This window comes from Oncorhynchus kisutch, linkage group LG3, assembly GCF_002021735.2.
Source record: "Oncorhynchus kisutch isolate 150728-3 linkage group LG3, Okis_V2, whole genome shotgun sequence".
NCBI lineage: Eukaryota > Metazoa > Chordata > Actinopteri > Salmoniformes > Salmonidae > Oncorhynchus > Oncorhynchus kisutch.
In genome coordinates, this window is record NC_034176.2 from 34,602,009 (window position 1) to 34,621,308 (window position 19,300).

The 19,300-nt window shown below is 41.5% G+C and overlaps 1 protein-coding gene across 5 annotated transcripts in view; it reads right to left on the reverse strand.

The window, feature by feature from the left end:
* Positions 1-3,382: 3,382 nt before the first annotated feature.
* LOC109881639 (piwi-like RNA-mediated gene silencing 2) overlaps positions 3,383-19,300 on the reverse strand; it is a 34,076-nt gene continuing 18,158 nt past the window's right edge. For 3 of the 5 annotated variants that reach the window (XM_020473761.2, XM_020473758.2, XM_020473753.2), the window contains exons 15-23: positions 16,402-16,515; positions 15,741-15,929; positions 15,238-15,339; positions 12,746-12,862; positions 11,467-11,555; positions 11,007-11,112; positions 5,244-5,497; positions 4,657-4,764; positions 3,383-4,448 (exon numbers count right to left, since the gene is read on the reverse strand). In XM_020473761.2, the coding sequence (XP_020329350.1) occupies positions 4,292-4,448; positions 4,657-4,764; positions 5,244-5,497; positions 11,007-11,112; positions 11,467-11,555; positions 12,746-12,862; positions 15,238-15,339; positions 15,741-15,929; positions 16,402-16,515 (1,236 nt within the window). In that variant the 3' untranslated portion in view covers positions 3,383-4,291. The remainder of the gene's footprint in view (positions 4,449-4,656; positions 4,765-5,243; positions 5,498-11,006; positions 11,113-11,466; positions 11,556-12,745; positions 12,863-15,237; positions 15,340-15,740; positions 15,930-16,401; positions 16,516-19,300) is intronic. The other 2 variants (XM_031804969.1, XM_031804966.1) reach the window with 2 other exon arrangements.

Here is a 19,300-nt window from a genome sequence, read left to right on the forward strand (position 1 = left end):
TTTTTCTTCAGTGGGATTTATCGGCGGATGGCATCCAACGTTATGGTGCATTACCGCCACCTACTGTGCTGGAGTGTGGGCCAGCGACAGGGAGAAACTAAATCCTACCTGTCGGCCCCATTGCTCTTAATAAAACATAAACAATATTTGAGACTATATCTAATGACGTTCAACTCAATATACCCTTTAAACAAATGTTCTGTATACCCTTCTCTCTCATACTAGATCTCAACCTCTCTCTTCCCCCCTGATACTGCCCACACTGTAGCAATACATGCTCCACGGTTTCTGTTTCCTGGCAATAATCACACTTTCCTATCACATTTAAGGTCTTATTCAACTGGCTGTATACCACCCTTAATCTTGTAAAATTAGCCCCCTTTCTTGTCCCTTCCTGCCGTCCTCCCCTTCCTCTGTACATGAAATAAATGCCTGCCTATCAATCTCCTGCCATCTCTGCAACGTCACTGTCCATATGTCTTTTTTCCTCTGCCTTGGTCATTAAAACTACAACATCCCCATTACTAAGTGCTTGTTTAGCCAGTACATTAACTGCCACGTATCCTTCCACCCCCACATGGGCTGGAACTGAAGTAAATCTTATCTGTACTCATTTGTCTAATCCTGCAATGGGTTTGTAGCACCTCATACAGCAGGTATTGTATGCTACGTGAGCTAAACGACTGGAGACTCACTGTACATTAATCAGAGCAAATAACTACCCTGTCTGGTTTGACTTCCTCCACCCACTGCAAGGCCAACAGTATGGCCATCAGCTCTGCCGTATATACAACCAGATGATCTGTAATATGTTTCCTGACTGCCACACCACATTCCTGCACTACAAATTCTGACCAAGTGTTTCCTGTCCTTGGATCTTTTGAAACATCTGTGAAAATAGCCACAAAATTCTGATACACAGTATCCAGACGTCTCTTAAACAAATCAGATGGATCAACACCCTCTTTCTGTAATCTCTCCAACACTTCTAGATCAACTACTGGAGGTGGAATTAGCCATGGTGGACTACAATTGAACTAAACTCCCTTCCACACAACCCCATCTCCTTTGCCTGGGTATTACCCACCCACCCAAAGCTTCTATTCTGTCTTCGCTCGTGTTCCCAGCATGCCTGTAAAATCCCTTTTGCAGGCTGAGACACCCCGTGTCCCTGTAGGTTGACCCAATAATTCATTGCCAGCTGCTGTCTCCTAATCTGCAATGGCATATCCCCCATCTCCACCGGGAGTGCAGATACTGGGGAGGTCCGAAACGCCCCACTACATATTCTAAGTCCTTGCCCCAGTATGACATCTAGTCTTTCCAATGAAGTCCGGGCTGCCGAACCATATGCTGTACTGCCATCGTCTCCAAGTTTTTCCTATATTACCTCAAGCATACCTGATCTCCTACCTTCCTCCTGCTAAAGAACACTGTCTGAGTTTACGCGACAGAGAACCTGAATTCCCACATTAATTCCCACCGCTCTACCTACATCACTTGTTTCCTTTACCTTCCTGACTATGGCCATTTCTTCCCCTCTTCCATAATGGCCCATCTTCTGCAAATAACCTCCAAATATCCGTCCTTAACTGAAAGTAAACATAATTGATTATGATTGAGAACATAGGACTAATCACGCTCCCTGCGGTGTACCGTTATCCACCAGGTAGATGTCTGATAGAGACTTCCCCACCCTCACCTGGATAGACCTTCAAACAGGAAATCCTTTATCCAGGTGTACATTCTTCCTCCTACCCTCATATCAAGCTTGGTTAAAACTCCTCCTTCCACATATCATGTCTTTTCCACATCAAAATAGACAGCTACAAAAGTCTCCTAGTTCACCTGAGCCTTCCTGACCTCGGATTCTAAGCAAAGAACTGGGTCCATAGTTCCCCCCACTCTGATGTGATGATATTAGCTCTTCAGAAAGTAAGTTAAACCTCTTCGTAATCATACGTTCCATAATCTTACATACATGTGATGTTAAAGCTACTGGCAGATAGCCTGTTAGCCTTGTTAGGTCCTTCCCTGGCTTCCGGATTGGTACCACTACTGTCTCCTTCCAACTGCCTGGTAGTTTCCCCTTCTCCCATACTCTGTTGTACAACACCAATACCTTATCCAGTGCATCATCACCAAGATGGGAAAACATAACATAGCACATCTCATCTTTCCCAGGTGAAGTTAACCCAACCTTACCTTTTGGCCTTTTCACCTCTGCCATTGTAAATGGTGCATAACACATCATTTACATCCTCCTATCCAGCACGCTCCTCTCTCTCCCCCTCCTCTGACAAATTTGCCTAGCTATGCACATAGACAAGTGCCTTCTCATCTGTTACTGCCACATCCTTCCCACTCGTCAACACTGGATAATCCCACTCCCTTCTGACCCCACTCATCCTCTTAATCATTTTAATCACCCCCCACACTTCTCCCACAGGTGTCACACTTCAAACGAAGCCAACATGACCTCTTTGGCTGACAAATAGTTCTCTTCACCAGAGACTGCTTATACTGAATCAGATGTTGGAAGTTATGTCCTTTTCAGTACTCTAAATGCCCTGTTCCTACTCCTCCCCATTGCCCCACACTCCTCTGTCCACCACAGGACTGCTTTCCTCCTCCCTGAACTCTTAGGTATAGCTTCAGGAGCTTCCCCCACTAACGCGGTTCTCACCCAGTTATTCATACTATCCACATCCCCTCATATCCACCCGAGCCATCACCTTCTCATTCAGCTCCTGAAACTGATCTCACTTTGCCCTTACAAACACCCACATGCCTGCTCCATCCACTGACACCTCCGGCCTACTGTGCATACTATGGGGTAATGATCAATCCCTACTGTCAACTCCTCCCATAGAGATTCATGCCATCGCACTAGATACCAGAGGTCCAAGGCAGACACTTTCCCTGTGGCAACATCAAGCCTGGTCCCTCAGCCATCATTCAGTCACACCAGATCTTCCATTCCTATCAGATTTTCCATCACATGGCCATTTCCATCCATCCATCCATACATCCACCCCCCCCCCCCAGAGTGTTGGGGGCATTAAAATAACAAAAACAGCCCTTACAGTTCCTGTGACTTAATCATGTGTCCAGTATTTATCTATCAGTCAGTAATATCTGTCAAAGTGAAAGACTTCCACGTTTTTGCTTTCGAAGCAATAACCTTTCGGCATTATGGCAAATAACTTTGTTGATTGTTCTGGTCTGTGCCTAGTTACATATACAACTACAGAGAAGGGACAGCACGTCTACTAGACTAAGTCAATTTCATTGACAGCTTTCTGATCACTTGGACATGCAGCACAATTGGGGAATGGCCCCACAAAAAAGCTAGAAAAAAAGGCAAGACTAAAAACTTAAGAAAACTTCCCATACACACACCAGTTTTATTTGCAACAGCAATGTATCTGGAGCAACAAAACAGAGGACAACACAAATAAAACCCACTATGGTTGTATTAAATTACAACAGACTTGAATTTCACACTATCACTTCACAAAAATAAAATCTCCTCTGGTCTCTGTGGGTCATGCAAACCGTGGAAAACTGGCCCTTTTTTGTTTTATAAACATTTGTTCCCATTCCTCAAAGCACTGAAAGCAGCTATATTTCTTAACTCTCAAACTGTTAGCCATGTAAAATCGAACCTCAGCGGCAGAGCGAAAGCTTGTGTCTGAGGGCATGCACAAGCTGATGTGTAGCAGTAATCAGGATCTTTGACTCAACCTTTAGTCAATACTTTCTTCATTCTCAAGTCAGTGTTTTCTGAACTCCCATAGCTAGTTACAGGGGGAACATTGGAATTTAGGAAATCCTTCATTATTAAATTAGCTACATGAAGTAGTCCAACAATCTATACGCCACCATCTTAAAGAGTATCATGGTCTTCTCTCATTGACAATGATGCTCTATAATGGCAGTGTATACCTAGTTGGATTACTTCATGTAGCAAAAATAGATTCAATTTAAAAACAGAGCATTGTTTCTAAATTCCAACATACCACCTGCAATAGGACACAGTTTCTACGACAACAGTGCCTGGGGGTGGGGGGGGTCTATGTCAGACACCATTAGAACACTGGCTGCTAAACAAAAAATAAAAAATGCTTTTATCTGATCCTAAAGTCAATGTGAAAGCCTCCCCCCTTTCTCATTTATTTTCCTCCTTCCATTTTTCTTCTTCTTCACGGCTTTCTCTGTTGCGACATGTTAATTGTTGTGCAGACTGGTATGCTCCTTCTAAGAGGGGCTGAGGCTAAGGAGGCACACATTAGAGGAAGTACAGCTTGTCTGCCAGCTGGATAGCTGGCTCTGAGTGGAGGTACTGGCCCGACAGGAAGGCCAGTTTGTGGGCATACTTGCACGGCGCAGGCACTCGGATAGTCCCGGGCCAATTCCAGTACATGTGGCACATTTTGAAGGTCAGCCTAGAGTGAGACCAAGAGTTAGATTGTGTTATAACAAGGTTATACGTTAATGCTGCAAGAATGACAGGCTTTCATGTGACGCATCCACTCCACCCACCAACGTATAAAGTCAACAATAACTGAGTTATGTAAACTGGCAGATACTATTTGGCCCTTACTGCCAACTAGAGATTTATGGTGGCATAATTCACTGTACATCTAACATTACCTTTGCAAGTGGTCTGGGGAGAGGTTTGCTGTGTTGTAGACTGAGATGTAGTGTGTAGGCAGGCCACAGCCCTGTCGAACATGATGCGCCATTAGGTAGAAGTCAACCCTGGGGAGAGAAATAGAAATAATTTGATAAATGATGAAGCGTTACAAAACTGATGACTTAAGCCTAATTCTGTCCACTTCTCCACTGAAGTATGCACTTGTTCATTCCCCCCCCCATGGATAGGGTCAGAGGAGGAGAAAGGGGAAGAGAACCAGCATTGTGCTCCATTAAAGTGATACTTCAGGATTTTGTTTATTTCCCCAGAGTCAGATAAACTCATGGATACCATTTTTATAACTCTGTGTCCAGAATGAATGAAGTTTGAGGTAGTTTCAAGACACAATGCCAACTAGCTTAAGTGCAATGACTGGAAGTCTATGGGTATATGCTAGTCATTGCGCTAATGATAGTTAGCATTGGCTCACGAAACCTCTAACATAAAAATGGTATCCACGAGTTCATCTGATTCTGGGGAAGTAGATGAAGGGCCACATTGCCAAAATCCTGAAGTATCCCTTAAAGACAGAGCCAGGACTAACCATTCCCTGTTGGTGACTGTGTGGTCCAGGACAGTTCCTGGCGGAGGCGTTCCAAAGCGGTCTCCGGAGCAGGAGTACAGGTTGGTGCTGACACGTTTCTGTACCACGATGAAGGCGAGCTTGGGCTCATAGTTAGGGAACGTCTCAAAACACTTGAGCAGCTGAGGGATCTCATACAGCTCCACTGTCTTCAGCTGGCCGTCAGACACTCCGTCCCGATATACCACAATTTTCTCCGGGAAGTTATGGTTCACCTATGGAAAAACATAAATCACGGCATGTTTTTCACTAGCATATGGGTCTTTCTATAAAACTAGGATACCAGTGAGGATTTCCTGCACTGGACAACTAACTATATAGTAGATGTTGATTAGTCATTGATAATAATTAGCAAACATTTTTAATGTCATTACATTAAGATATTATGGGGATCATAAGATTCACGAGTTGATTTAAAACCGGTTTAATCCTTTATCATGGTTGATGTCTTGAAGGATTTGTCCAAAATTGTATGACATAAAACATTACTCTTCTGTCCTTGCATTTACGGAGGGCAAAGTTGTCTTTATATCATATATTAAGCATTAAATCAGTTAACCTCTCTGGGATTGGGGGCGGTATTTTCACATCCAGATGAAAAGCATGCCCAATCAGTTAAATTAGACATTGAACTTGTAAGAATTCTGGATCTAGCTGTAAGGACAGTTTTTTTGTAAAGAGATCCGGGAAATGCAGTAAAATTTTGTGTCTTACGTTACGAATGAAAATAGTTTCAACAAATCCAAAATAATAAATGCGATTGCAAAATCGAATGCCCCTAAATCAAAGAGTCGCCTTAACTTGCTTGATACTTAAAACCTAAAATCGATACTGTCATTAAAGTGGTTCTTCAATTATGCATAATACTTGTTGGATGCGCATTTGGTGTCCAGATGATTAGTTACGCAGTGAAAATGGACACACATCTGATGCAACAGTCCAAGTGCTGGAAAAATGTCCTGATGTGTCTCATTCGTTACACCGGTGAAGACAGTTGTGCCTGGATCCACGTTCAATCTAATATCCTAGATTTAACAGAAAGCATCAAGGTAACATGTAAATGTTTTCATTTGTTTCTGGACACAGCCTACCGCACGCAATTGTCTAGGAAAGACTATTGCGCAACACCCAACGCTATTCTGATTAATTATTCTGGATATAATGACAAATTACATAGCCTAGTGGGATTATTCACAACATGATCTGGTAATGAAATAAAATGACAAATGCATTTTGTTTTCCATGTTACACCAGCAATTTTAAACAATGCAAGGGGCTTGAAGTAGCCGAATTGAACCTGAATTTGGAGCTCAGAAATTCAAGTACTGGAATAGGCCTACCTTCAATTTGATGCTTGAAAAGTTATTGTAATTATTGTAGACAAATGTATAAGTTCTCCTGTTCCCTTATAATTATCAGCAATTTTTTTTTTTTTTATCTGTTTTTGTGAGAGACGTGCCCACCTTGGTTTGTTTCCCACCGCTTCAATTGAATGGCGTTGCGCTAAAACCTGTGCTGTTATTATGAGGAAGACAACATCCAATGTTGGTTTCAACTTGGCTTTCCATACAAATCCTTCCATTAAGAAAGGTTTTTGGTCACTTTCTCATAAAAAAAGCGATGGCGAGATTCAAAATTGCTACCGCTATTCATGGCTTTATTATGTGTGCCTGTATCGGCCACATATGCGACAGAAAAATCCCCATGCATCCAACCTATTTAGTCAGGCCACATTCTCACTTATTTCAGAATATAATAATAGTTTTATTATTAATGCATTGGCAAGTAAATAATTCATTCTTAAAGTGGTAATGGCCTACTTTTTTACACTCTTTAGGGAGAGGGGTGGTTCTGGCTTACTGGTGCGCTTCCATGCTGTCCCTAGGAGGGGTGCGTCACTTGAGTGGTTGAGTCAATGACGTTATCTTCCTGTCTGGGTTGGTGACCCCCTTGGGTTGTGCCGTATGCCACAAATCCCTGGTAAAATCCCTGGTATATTGGCCATATGCCACAAATCCCTGAGGTGCCTTATTGCTATTATAAACTGGTTACCAACGCAATTAGAGCAAGAAAAATACATGTTTTGTCATACCTGTGGTATACGGTCTGGTATACGACAGCTGTCATCCAATCAGCATTCAGGGCGCAAACCACCCAGTTTATAATAGGCCCTATATGTACAATTATATAATTGTATAACATTATACAACAGGTGGGTCTAATCTTGATTGGTTAAAAACGGCATTCCAGGTGTCTATTCTATAAGTTACCACCGGCTAAATCTATGACGTAAAAATCATATTTACTCTGTTCCATCTGACTGCGCAATCCATTGTCTCATCAGACCAGCCAGGCAATTTATAAACTTGATCTCCACTATAAAAAAAAACATCTAGACATCTCAAACTAACATTTAGTTTAACAGCAGAGATTTGTATAAACCTTGCAGTCTGTCTCTTCGACATTTGCAACATTGTTTCAATATTCAAATTCGATCTCCAGCTGTCCCATAGTAATGAACGTGTCAGGAGTTGGGATGAGACAGACCAGTCGAAATCATGAATCAGCTGGCATCATTTTTACGGATATAAGTAATGTAAATTGAAAAAAGGTAAAACGGAACGAAGTGCAGGTAGTTTGCTGTCTTTCCAGCTTCAGTTTGAAGTTAAGTGTGTTAGCTGTGTTGTGGCTAGCTCCTCTAAACAACAGTGTCCTGACAAATGAGCACATTTTTCATTGTTATGGATGTATCTAAAAAATAATGTCACTAAAAAACAGCTTACCGAAATGCAGGTACTTTGCTGTTATTCTGGCTGCACTTTTTGATGTGACTAAGTTAGCTGTAGTTGGCTAGCTAGCAAGCAATGGATAAGAACGTTGACAGCCAATATAACAACGGAACATTTATAATGAACGACTGGGTCGCGTCCATAGATAGAGCAAAACGACTGAACCATTATTTATTGAAAAGACCCATGCCCACTGCCAGTAAAAACTCTATTTTACTGTAACTAGATTTGAGAACACACACGGTCAAAAGTTTTAGAAAACCTAATCATTCAAGGGGTTCCCTTTATTTTGACTATTTTATACATTGTAGAATGACAGTGAATACATCAAAACTATGAAATAACACATATGGAATCATGCAGTAACCAAAAAAAGTGTTAAACAAATCAAAATATATTTTGGATTTGATATTCTTCAAATTACCCACTCTTTGCCTTGACAGCTTTGCACACTCTTGGCATTCTCTCAACCAACTTCACGAGGTAGTCACCTGGAATGCATTTCAAATAACAGGTGTGCCTTCTTAACCTCTCTAGGGTATGTGGGACGCTAGCGTCCCATCTGGCCAACATCCAGTGAGGTTGCAGAGCACCAAATTGAATTACAGAAATGCTCATTATAAAATACAAACATATTTTACATAGGTTTAAAGATGAACTTCTTGTTAAACTAACCACAGTGTCATATTTATAAAATGCTTTTCGGCAAAAACATACCTAGCCCAGAACATAGCCCGGATGACAAATTATTACAAACAGTAACCAGCCAAGCAGAAGCTTTACAAAACTCAGAAATAGAGATAAAATGTATCCCTTACCTTTGATGATCTTCATATGGTGTTAATCAGAAGACATTCATTTACTCAATAAATGTTCCTTTTGTTCGATGAAGTCTCTTTATATCCAAAAACTTCCGTTTTGTTAGAGCTTTTTCTTCAGTAATCCACAAACTTAGTCAGTGACTCAAACTCAGTCAAAACAATCAGACAAAAAAATCCAAATTGTAGCCGTAAAGTTCATAGAAACATGTCAAACTATGTTAATATTCAACCCTCAGGTTGTTTTTTAACCTAAATGATCTATAATAATTCAACCGGACAATAACGTCGTCAATATAAAAAGGTAAACAAGAAATGCACATGCGCCTGAAAAAACGTAATGTTAGGGTCCTCTCGTTCAGGCTGGTCTTACTCCCTCATTTATAAGAATACAAGCCTGAAACAATTTCTAAAGACTATTGACATCTAGTGGAAGGCATAGAAACTGCAAATGGAGTCCTAAGTCAATGGATACTGTAATGGCATTGAATAGAAAACTACAAAACCAAAAAAAAAACTACTTCCTGAATGGATTTTTCTCAGGTTTTAGCCTGCTAAATTAGTTATGTTATACTCACAGACACTATTCTAACAGTTTTGGAAACTTTAGAGTGTTTTCTATCCAAATCTACCTGTTATATGCATATCATATCTTCCGGGCCCGAGTAGCAGGCCGTTTAATTTGGGCATGCTTTTCATCCAAAATTCCAAATGCTGCCCCCTATTCTAGAGAGGTTAAAAGTTAATTTGTGGAATTTCTTTCCTTCTTTGCGTTTGAACCAATCAGTTGTTTTGTGACAAGGTAGGGGGGTATACAAAAGATAACCCTATTTGGTAAAATACCAAGTCCATATTATGGCAAGAACAGCTCAAATAAGCAAAGAGAAATGACAGTCCATCATTACTTTAAGACATTAAGGTCAGTCAACACAGAACATTTCTAAAACTTTGAACGTTTCTTGAAGTGCAGTCACAAAAACCATCAAGCGCTATGATGAAACTGACTCTCATGAGGACCGCCACAGGAAAGGAAGACCCAGAGTTACCGCTGCTGCAGAGGATAAGTTCATTAGAGTTACCAGCCTCAGAAATTCCAGCCCAAATAAATGCTTCAAGTAACATACACATCAACATCAACTGTTCAGAGGAGACTGTGTGAATCAGGCCTTCATGATCGAATTGCTGCAAAGAAACCACTACTAAAGGACACCAATAAGAAGACACTTGCTTGACCCAAGAAACACGAGCAATGGACATTAGACAGGTGTACATTTGTCGTTTGGTCTGGAGTCCAAATGGGATATTTTTGGTTCCAACCACGTGTCTTTGTGAGACACGGTGTGGGTGAACGCATGATCTCCGCATGTGTATTTCCCACCGTAAAGCATGGGAGGAGGTGGTGTTATGGTGCTTTGCTGATGACATCATCTGTGATTTATTTAGAATTCAAGGCACAATTAACCAGCATGGCTACCACAGCATTCTGAAGCGTTACACCATCCCATTTAGTTTGGGCTTAGTGGGACTATCATTTGTTTTTCAACAGGACAATGACCCAACAAACCTCCAGGCTGTGTAAGGGCTATTTGACCAAGAAGGAGAGTGATGGAGTGCTGCATCAGATGACCTGGCCTCCACAATCACCCTGACCTCAACCATATTGAGATGGTTTGGGATGAGTCGGACCGCAGAGTGAAGGAAAAGCAGCCAACAAGTGCTTAGCATATTTGGGAACTCATTCAAGACTGTTGGAAAAGCATTCCAAATGAAGCTGGTTGAGAGAATGCCAAGAGTGTGCAAAGCTGTCATCAAGGCAAAGAGTGTCTATTTGAAGAATCGCAAATATAAAATATATTTTGATTTGTTTAACACATTTTTGGTTACTACATGATTCCATTATGTGTTATTTCATAGTTTTTATGTCTTCACTATTATTCTACAACGTAGAAAATAGTAAAGATAAAGAAAAACCTTTGAATGAGTAGGTGTTTAAAACCTTTGACCGGTAGTGTATATATATAAAAAATTCCCAGGCTGGGCTGAAAGGCCTTTAGTACACTGTGCTAAAAATAAATATAAGGCCTCAACGCATAGTAGGCCTATTTTAAAACAGTCACCTCATAGTATTTCTGCAGTGCAGCCAGCAGACACACTCTGAACCCGTTGATGATCTCCTCGTTGGGCATCTGGAAGGTCACTCTGGAGTACCACCTAGTCAGCAGGCTGAGTGAGGAATAGGAGGAAATGTCATAGGTTAAATCCCAAATAACACTCTATATAGTGCACCCTTTGGGGCCTGGTAAAAAGTAGTACACTATATAGGGTAGCCATCTAAACCCCAAAAGGCTAGGTCTGGCTCTGACTGCATGTGTGGGTACACAGACCCACAAGCCACTGTGGCCCCTCATCAGTTCAGATTTTTTGTTGCCCCCACTCCCATTAAATTTGCCCATCCCTGACATAGGGAATAGGGTGCCATTTGGAATACAACATAATTACTCAGAAAAGCCATCAAGTAAGTTAATTGCATTCACTGATATGTTACTGTGCGGTGTGTCTTTTAGGGGGCATGTTTACCTATTCAGGCTGGCGACGAAGCCCATGACTGATCTGTTCTTCTTGCTGGTGTCGTGATGGACATCCACTCCAATCACCATCAGATGTTTCTGTTAAAACGTAAAGCAAAGACAGGCGCTAAAAATACTAAACTAAAACAGGAATTCTAACAGCTGGATAAATCCATTTGAATTCAATCACTTATTGACAACCCCCCTTCTGTTTAATAGAAAAACAACCAAATTTGATGTTCTAAGTCCACAACAACGCTTAAACCACCTCAAGAGACCACTTTTGAGGTTAAGGTTGAGAAATGTAGATTTTGGGGTGTAGTTACCCTTTAAAATCAACTGCACATCAGCCAGAGACCATTGTTTGGTTAGCATTGTTACTGATGTTTCTGTAGCACTCATGTGATTGCAGAATTTGCTAAACAAATGGCCAATGGATCGATGCAAATAATCATGATATCCTTCTGCCAGGTGGGCATAGGCTAATTCGTAGTTAACATTTAATTGAGAAGGTTTAGGGAAAGCCTTTCGATCTACCAGAAGACGGTTGTCATTCAGTTAGCATCATCGCTAACAGCAACACAAAGTGGTAAACAAACGCACATAGGGGCATTCCTGTGCAGTCAGAGCCAGGGCATTCCTGTGCCGTTGCCTCTTCAGAAAGTTGAAAGAAAATACAAATCACTGGTGCATATTATTCATGTTTTTTGATAAAAATTACATTTAGTTTATTTCCTACTTAAGTTCAATACATTTGGAATATTTTGACTTCCGTTTTAATGTCTGGATTCCATCCACGTTTTCCGCAACAAGAATTTTATAGGGTCCTACAACCGGTAGCTGTCGATGGCAACACACAATCCTGGTCACATCTCTCCTCCGGTACCCCCTCCAAAAGAGTAAAATGAGGGGCCCTGCCTTTACCAGAACCGTGAGTTGCAAGTACATTTTTTAAACAGCTGACTTGACAAAAATAAAACCTCTTACCTCTTCAAGACTGCTTACTGAAAAAGTAATTTTGCATTATAAACTCTACTTGTTTTATATTATCCCCTTGGCATTTGTGTGTCACTTTCTTTATGGGTAAATTGGTGTTAATTTTGTACATTACACTATAAAATAAGGTATTTGTGACTTGTTCTGAATTCCTGATTGTGTCTCGCTTTATCTTATGCAAAGCTTTAATTCTGACTTGCATGTCTCCATCTAGTGGACACATAGCATCCCTACACCCAAACATAGTCAACATCAGCCAAAACCTTACCACTAGTGAAAAATATATCACTAACCAGAGGGACGTTCACGGTCCACAGCTCTCCTCCCAGTTTGCAGTTCATCTGCAGCAGGATTTTCTGGGCTACGCTCCTCAGCTTTTGGGGTTGGGAGATGGTCCGGACGTTAATGGCCTACAAAGCCAAAGAAATTTACATTTTTCATTTTAGATTAACCTTTGCTTTAGGCAGTTGATAAACCTTTTGGTTCCTTGCCTCTTTCCCTGAACCTTACACCTTTAGTATTCACAGATCTTATAGGACCTGAGTTAGTGGTGTAAAGTAGCCCTACCTAAGCAGTTTTTATGAGTCTCTCGACTTTACATTTATATAACTTTTGCTTTTACTTCACACTTAAAGAAAATAATGTACTATATACTCTATACACTTTCCCCTGACACCCAGAAGTACTCATTAGATTTTGATGCTTAAGCAGGACAGGATAATTAACTCACTTATTAAGAGAACAACCCTGGTCATCCATACTGCATGTGATTTGGCGGACTCAGCAAACACACATGCGTCGTCTGTAAATTATGCCTGAGTGTTGGGAGTGTGCCACTGGCTATCCGTAAATTAAAAAATATATATACACTGCTCAAAAAATTAAAGGGAACACTAAAATAACACATCCTAGATCTGAATGAATGAAATATTCTTATTAAATACTTTTTTCTTTACATAGTTGAATGTGCTGACAACAAAATCACAAAAATTATCAATGGAAATCAAATTTATCAACCCATGGAGGTCTGGATTTGGAGTCACACTCAAAATTAAAGTGGAAAACCAGACTACAGGCTGATCAAACTTTGATGTAATGTCCTTAAAACAAGTCAAAATGGGGCTCAGTAGTGTGTGTGGCCTCCACGTGCCTGTATGACCTCCCTACAACGCCTGGGCATGCTCCTGATGAGGTCGCGGTCTCCTGAGGGAATCTCCTCCCAGACCTGGACTAAAGCATCCGCCAAATCCTGGACAGTCTGCGGTGCAACGTGGCATTGGTGGATGGAACGAGACATGATGTCCCAGTGCTCAATTGGATTCAGGTCTGGGGAACGGGCGGGCCAGTCCATAGCATCAATGCCTTCCTCTTGCAGGAACTGCTGACACACTCCAGTCACATGAGGTCTAGCATTGTCTTGCATTAGGAGGAACCCAGGGCCAACCGCACCAGCATATGGTCTTACAAGGGGTCTGAGGATCTCATCTCGGGACCTAATGGCAGTCAGGCTACCTCTGGCGAGCACATGGAGGGCTGTGCGGCCCCCCAAAGAAATGCCACCCCACACCATGACTGACCCACCGCCAAACTGGTCATGCTGGAGAATGTTGCAGGCAGCAGAACGTTCTCCACGGCGTCTCCAGACTCTGTCACGTGCTCAGTGTGAACCTGCTTTCATCTGTGAAGAGCACAGAGCGCCAGTGGCGAATTTGCCAATCTTGGTGTTCTCTGGGAAATGCCAACGTCCTGCACAGTGTTGGGCTGTAAGCACAACCCCCACCTGTGGACGTCGGGCCTTCATACCACCCTCATGGAGTCTGTTTCTGACCGTTTGAGCAGACACATGCACATTTGTGGCCTGCTGGAGGTCATTTTGCAGGGCTCTGGCAGTGCTCCAGCTTGCACAAAGGCGGAGGAATCGGTTATGTTGCCCTCCTACGTCCTCCGCCACGTCTCCTGATGTACTGGCCTGTCTCCTGGTAGCGCCTCCATGCTCTGGACACTACGCTGACAGACACAGCAAACCCTCTTGCCACAGCTCGCATTGATGTGCCATCCTGGATGAGCTGCACTACCTGAGCCACTTGTGTGGGTTGTAGACTCCATCTCATGCTACCACTAGAGTGAAAGCACCACCAGCATTCAAAAGTGACCAAAACATCAGCCAGGAAGCATAGGAACTGAGAAGTGGTCTGTGGTTGCCACCTGCAGAACTACTCCTTTATTGGGAGTGTCTTGCTAATTGCCTATAATTTCCACCTGTTGTCTATTCCATTTGCACAACAGCATGTGAAATTTATTGTCAGTGTTGCTTCCTAAGTGGACAGTTTGATTTCACAGAAGTGTGATTGACTTGGAGTTACATTGTGTTGTTTAAGTGTTCCCTTTATTTCTTTGAGCAGTGTATATATATTGCCGTCTGGTTTGTTTAATATAAGGAACTTGAAATTATTTATGCGTTACTTTTGATATTTAAGCATATTTTAGCAATTACATTTACTTATGATACTTAAGTATATTTAAAACCAAATAATTACTTTTACTTACGTAGTATTTTACTGGGTGAGTTTTACTTGAGTCATTTCCAATTAAGGTATCTTTACTTTTTTTCAACTTTGACAACTTTTTCTACCACTGCCGAGGTGTAGGTTAAGAAAAACAGTGCTGGCACCTAGCCATGTTATTTTTTGTACGTTTACTGTATGTTGTGTGTTTGTTGCAGAGTGGACAATCCTGGCTAAATGAAGATCAATAGTGAATTGTTTGGAGGTGTGGCAGAATTAACCTGAGAGGGCACGGGACTCTGGACGCAGCACAGCTTCTTGATGGCACTGTAGAGGTCGTCTCTGTTGCCTGTCATAATGCACACTACCAACTGCACATTGGGCTGAAAAATGGGCCAAGGTAAAAAGAGAAAGCTCATAATAGATTCATAATTAATAGGATTTATATAGTGCTTTTCCACATCAAAGCGCTTTAGAATGAAAGGACAAATCTCCCTACCACCAGCGTTTATGTATTACTGATGTGAATAACTCAAACATCATCATAGAAATAACCACAAAGTTGAGATGCATTCGAGAAACAAACTAACTTCCACATTTTTATTAGTCAAATGTTTGAAGTAGGCTCAAAGGTTTGGGCTGTAAGAGAGGTTGGGAAGATATTCAGAACATTTTTACTGTATTTCTCTTCATGGCCTATACAGCTTCTGTGACTCAATAACAACAATTGATCACAAAAAATGACTGTTCTAAGGTTCTCAGAGGCAGTAGTGTCATGTCCTACCTCACTAGTGAGCTGGGAGTGGATGCTCTTGACGTAGGTCTCGGTGCGGTCGTCCTTCAGCTCCACGCGGATGGGCCGATCCAGCCTCAGGCCCATAGGTCCGGCCACCTTCCCAAAGCAGGACACTAGCTCCTCGGCCTGCTCAGCACAGCGCCGAGGGTAGAAAATGGCCCAGCAGTTCATGGGGATCTGAGAGAAAAACAACAGAACGGGCCAGAGAAGTGTGAGACTGAAATGGCATTATTCCCTATATTTTTTTATTTTACCTTTATTTAACTAGGCAAGTCAGTTAAGAACAAATTCTTATTTTCAATGACGGCCTAGTGGGTTAACTGCCCGTTCAGGGGCAGAACGACAGATTTGTGCCTTGTCAGCTCGGGGATTTGAACTTGCAACCTTTCGGTTGGACTCTAACCACTAGGCTACCCTGCCGCCCCATATAGTGCACTATGATTGGCCAGAGCCAGGCTGATTTCTTGATTCCTCAGTTTCTTTTTCTTCAACTAAATCAAAACGTTTAAAGTGAATGCGTAGGAGACTGATATCCTTAAATCAACCCTAAAACAGACTGCAATACAGACACAAATTATAGTAAGCTACCGTAGTCATTCTCCTGACATCATTAGTGTGCTGTACTTGACCCTTTGACCGTGAGACTCACACAACTGATAGAAGCATCCCTGATAACCTCCCTGGACCAGCTGACATCAGCTCCGGTGACAAAGGACACTGACTGCAGACAGATGGTCTCCAGAGGCAGAATTCTTCCTATAGTCTGGATGGAACAACAGAGAATAGTTCAAGTTTCCACAAGCATCCCCCCCCCCCCCAAAAAAATGCCTGCGGGGTCGATAATTGTCGGTTATCACCCTAGCCATAGCGTGTGTGTGTGTGTTAAAGAAATAGGCCCCCCGACCCACCATTTTTGCCAAACAAGCTCTATTTTGGTGGCCTCTGCTCATTCTGATGCTAGATTGTAGTCCAGCAACTATCACGAAATAACACTGATCACATTTTTTCACACTTTTACAGTTATTTTAAAATCAGCTCTTGTACAATATGATATAAAACACAGGGAAAATGTATTTGACTGCACTGGGCATTTAAATAATCCTGTAAGAGTCTGCTGACTTCCACAGGCTTTTAAGAGGCATTTTCTCAGCTATCTGCAATACAGGTAAAACCAATATTCTTTGAAAATCCCAGATAAGTATCATTAGAACCATTCAATCCATTTCCTTTTATCATATTTTGAACCACTCTCGACTAGCCTACCTATTGTTCCTGCAGTGAGGAGGATTCACCATCTTCAATTTTTTTCAACAATTTATCTGCAGATAATTGCTAAAAAGGATACCAGTATGCAAATTAGGAAGCCAAATGAACGTCTTACCGATGCGATTCGGTAGGCTACTGCCGAGTTATTCACTTAAAAACACCAGTCTGGCAAATCCTGATGGACTGCATATCGGAAATACAAATGAGATCTTTGGTTAACTTGCACCAATGCGATACCTTGGACATATAACTACGTTACATGCCCGAACATCACTTTCACTGGCCCAGACATGGTATAGTTCTTAAATGCATTGGGGTCATGCAGGACCTATAGCATGCTTTCGCTCTATATTCAGCTATTAATAGGCTATATTTGGTTATTATGATATGTATTAAGATGCTATGTAATAATTTAGCAATACAAGTCTACTCTATTCTTTAGAATCGCCTTGTATTAATTGCATACATTTTTGCTTCAAAAGCATGTCATTTTGAGAAGTTTTGAAAATAGAACACTGCCTCTAAGACAAACATTCCAGATAGATATCTACATGGCTACAGTAGGCTAGCCAAGACTAATGCTAGGCATCTTTTTGTAGCTTTATTTTTGCAGACTATCCACAGTAGCCATCATATTGCTAGTATGTTCACTATTGAAGGTTTACTTCTGTAAATCACTTTGCCTAAAATAAATAAGCTCAGTGAGTAGATTTATGGGGCGCTTTTTGCGCAAGACAGCTTGCATGTGCTATGTGAAGGCATCATGCTCAGGTATTTGGAACTTGCGGGAGCGTGCTGGTGCTTGAATGAACGGTCATTCATTTTGCTCAAATAAAAATAGCATGACTTTTTGTCTGAAGAGAATTGAAAAGTTGCCTTTTAATTTAAGTGGAAAAAGTAGCCAGCTGAAAATGAGTCCGTAATCGGCTGTATAGCCGACAGCCGGTGCTAGTGGAAAACACTATCTTGCTTATCAACTGAGATTTACTCCTGGGAATTGCTTTTATTACTTGACTACTTTTATAGTTACACAAAGAAAGGTATGTGAGCCTGTATGCATAAAACGTCTCCAGCATGGGGAAAAGTAAAACCGGAGAGTAGTGGATATATACTACCGTGGTTAAGGAGTCAGGGTAAGAGCTCTGTATAAACATTCTTTACCCTTGAGTCTGATTAACTCACCAGGTATGTATTTTTAGGAGACTTTTTAACCCATTAAGAGCTATTCTAACCCATTAGGAGATGCAAGCAGGTCACTGCAAATTGTTAATCAACTGAGATTCACCCCTGGGAATTGCTTTTAATTACTTGACTTTTAAAAGCAGGTTTTAGACAATTTATGATATGCTCTTGTGGGTAAACATTAAGAGAGAAGCGGTTTGTCCCCAAGATGAAAATCAGGGTGGGGACTGTGGATCCGTCTATGTCCGTTAGTACGTTCATTCGTCACACGCGATATCTGAGACAGCACTAGCCCAATTTTGACTCAACTTTGGAGAGTCTTGCCACAGAGATCTGGCATTTTACAAAATTACTCTGATTGGTCAGATAGTGGTGCTATAACAAGCGATTGAAAATGCTAAATCTGAAAGGTCACGCCAGAAACGCTGTTTGACCTAAAGTCATGAAATTCAGTACATAGGTCCCTCTCCTCACAAGGAACATGTGTTCCTCAGGGTCCCATAAGGTGATGGAATTGAAAAAGTTGTAAAAAAAACACACTTAAAAACACTACTCCTATGGCACCGAATGATCAATCTGCACGAAACTTGATATGTGGCATCTATGGACAAAGGTCTCAATGTAATCCTTGCCAGGCTAGTTCCTAAAACATCATGAGTGTGGTCTGGCACGTAAATCACTCAAGGATATTAGTACTATAACAACATTTGGTACACAAGTTGCAAACACTGTCAAGACTCAACATATGCAAAAAACATTCATATCGACAACACGGTGGTGTTATAACAGGCACATGCTTATATCTCTTGATCTGTTTTATTCAGTGAGATGAAATATGGCACACATGCTCAGGGATATAAGTCTAGCTGACCATTGCAATCTCAGACACCACTGGCCCGATTTTGACGAAAGTTGGGTCTTGCCATAGAGATACACCATTTACAAAATTACACTGATTGGCCCAAGGGGGGCGCTACATCATTCATGGGGGACAACAACGTTTAAATGTTGCCCTGTTTTTCACAGTTCTAAGTTGTTTTTCAAAGGCTAAACTCAGCTTCAACGTGGACCCTGGGAGCTGTGCTGGTAACTTTTCTGCA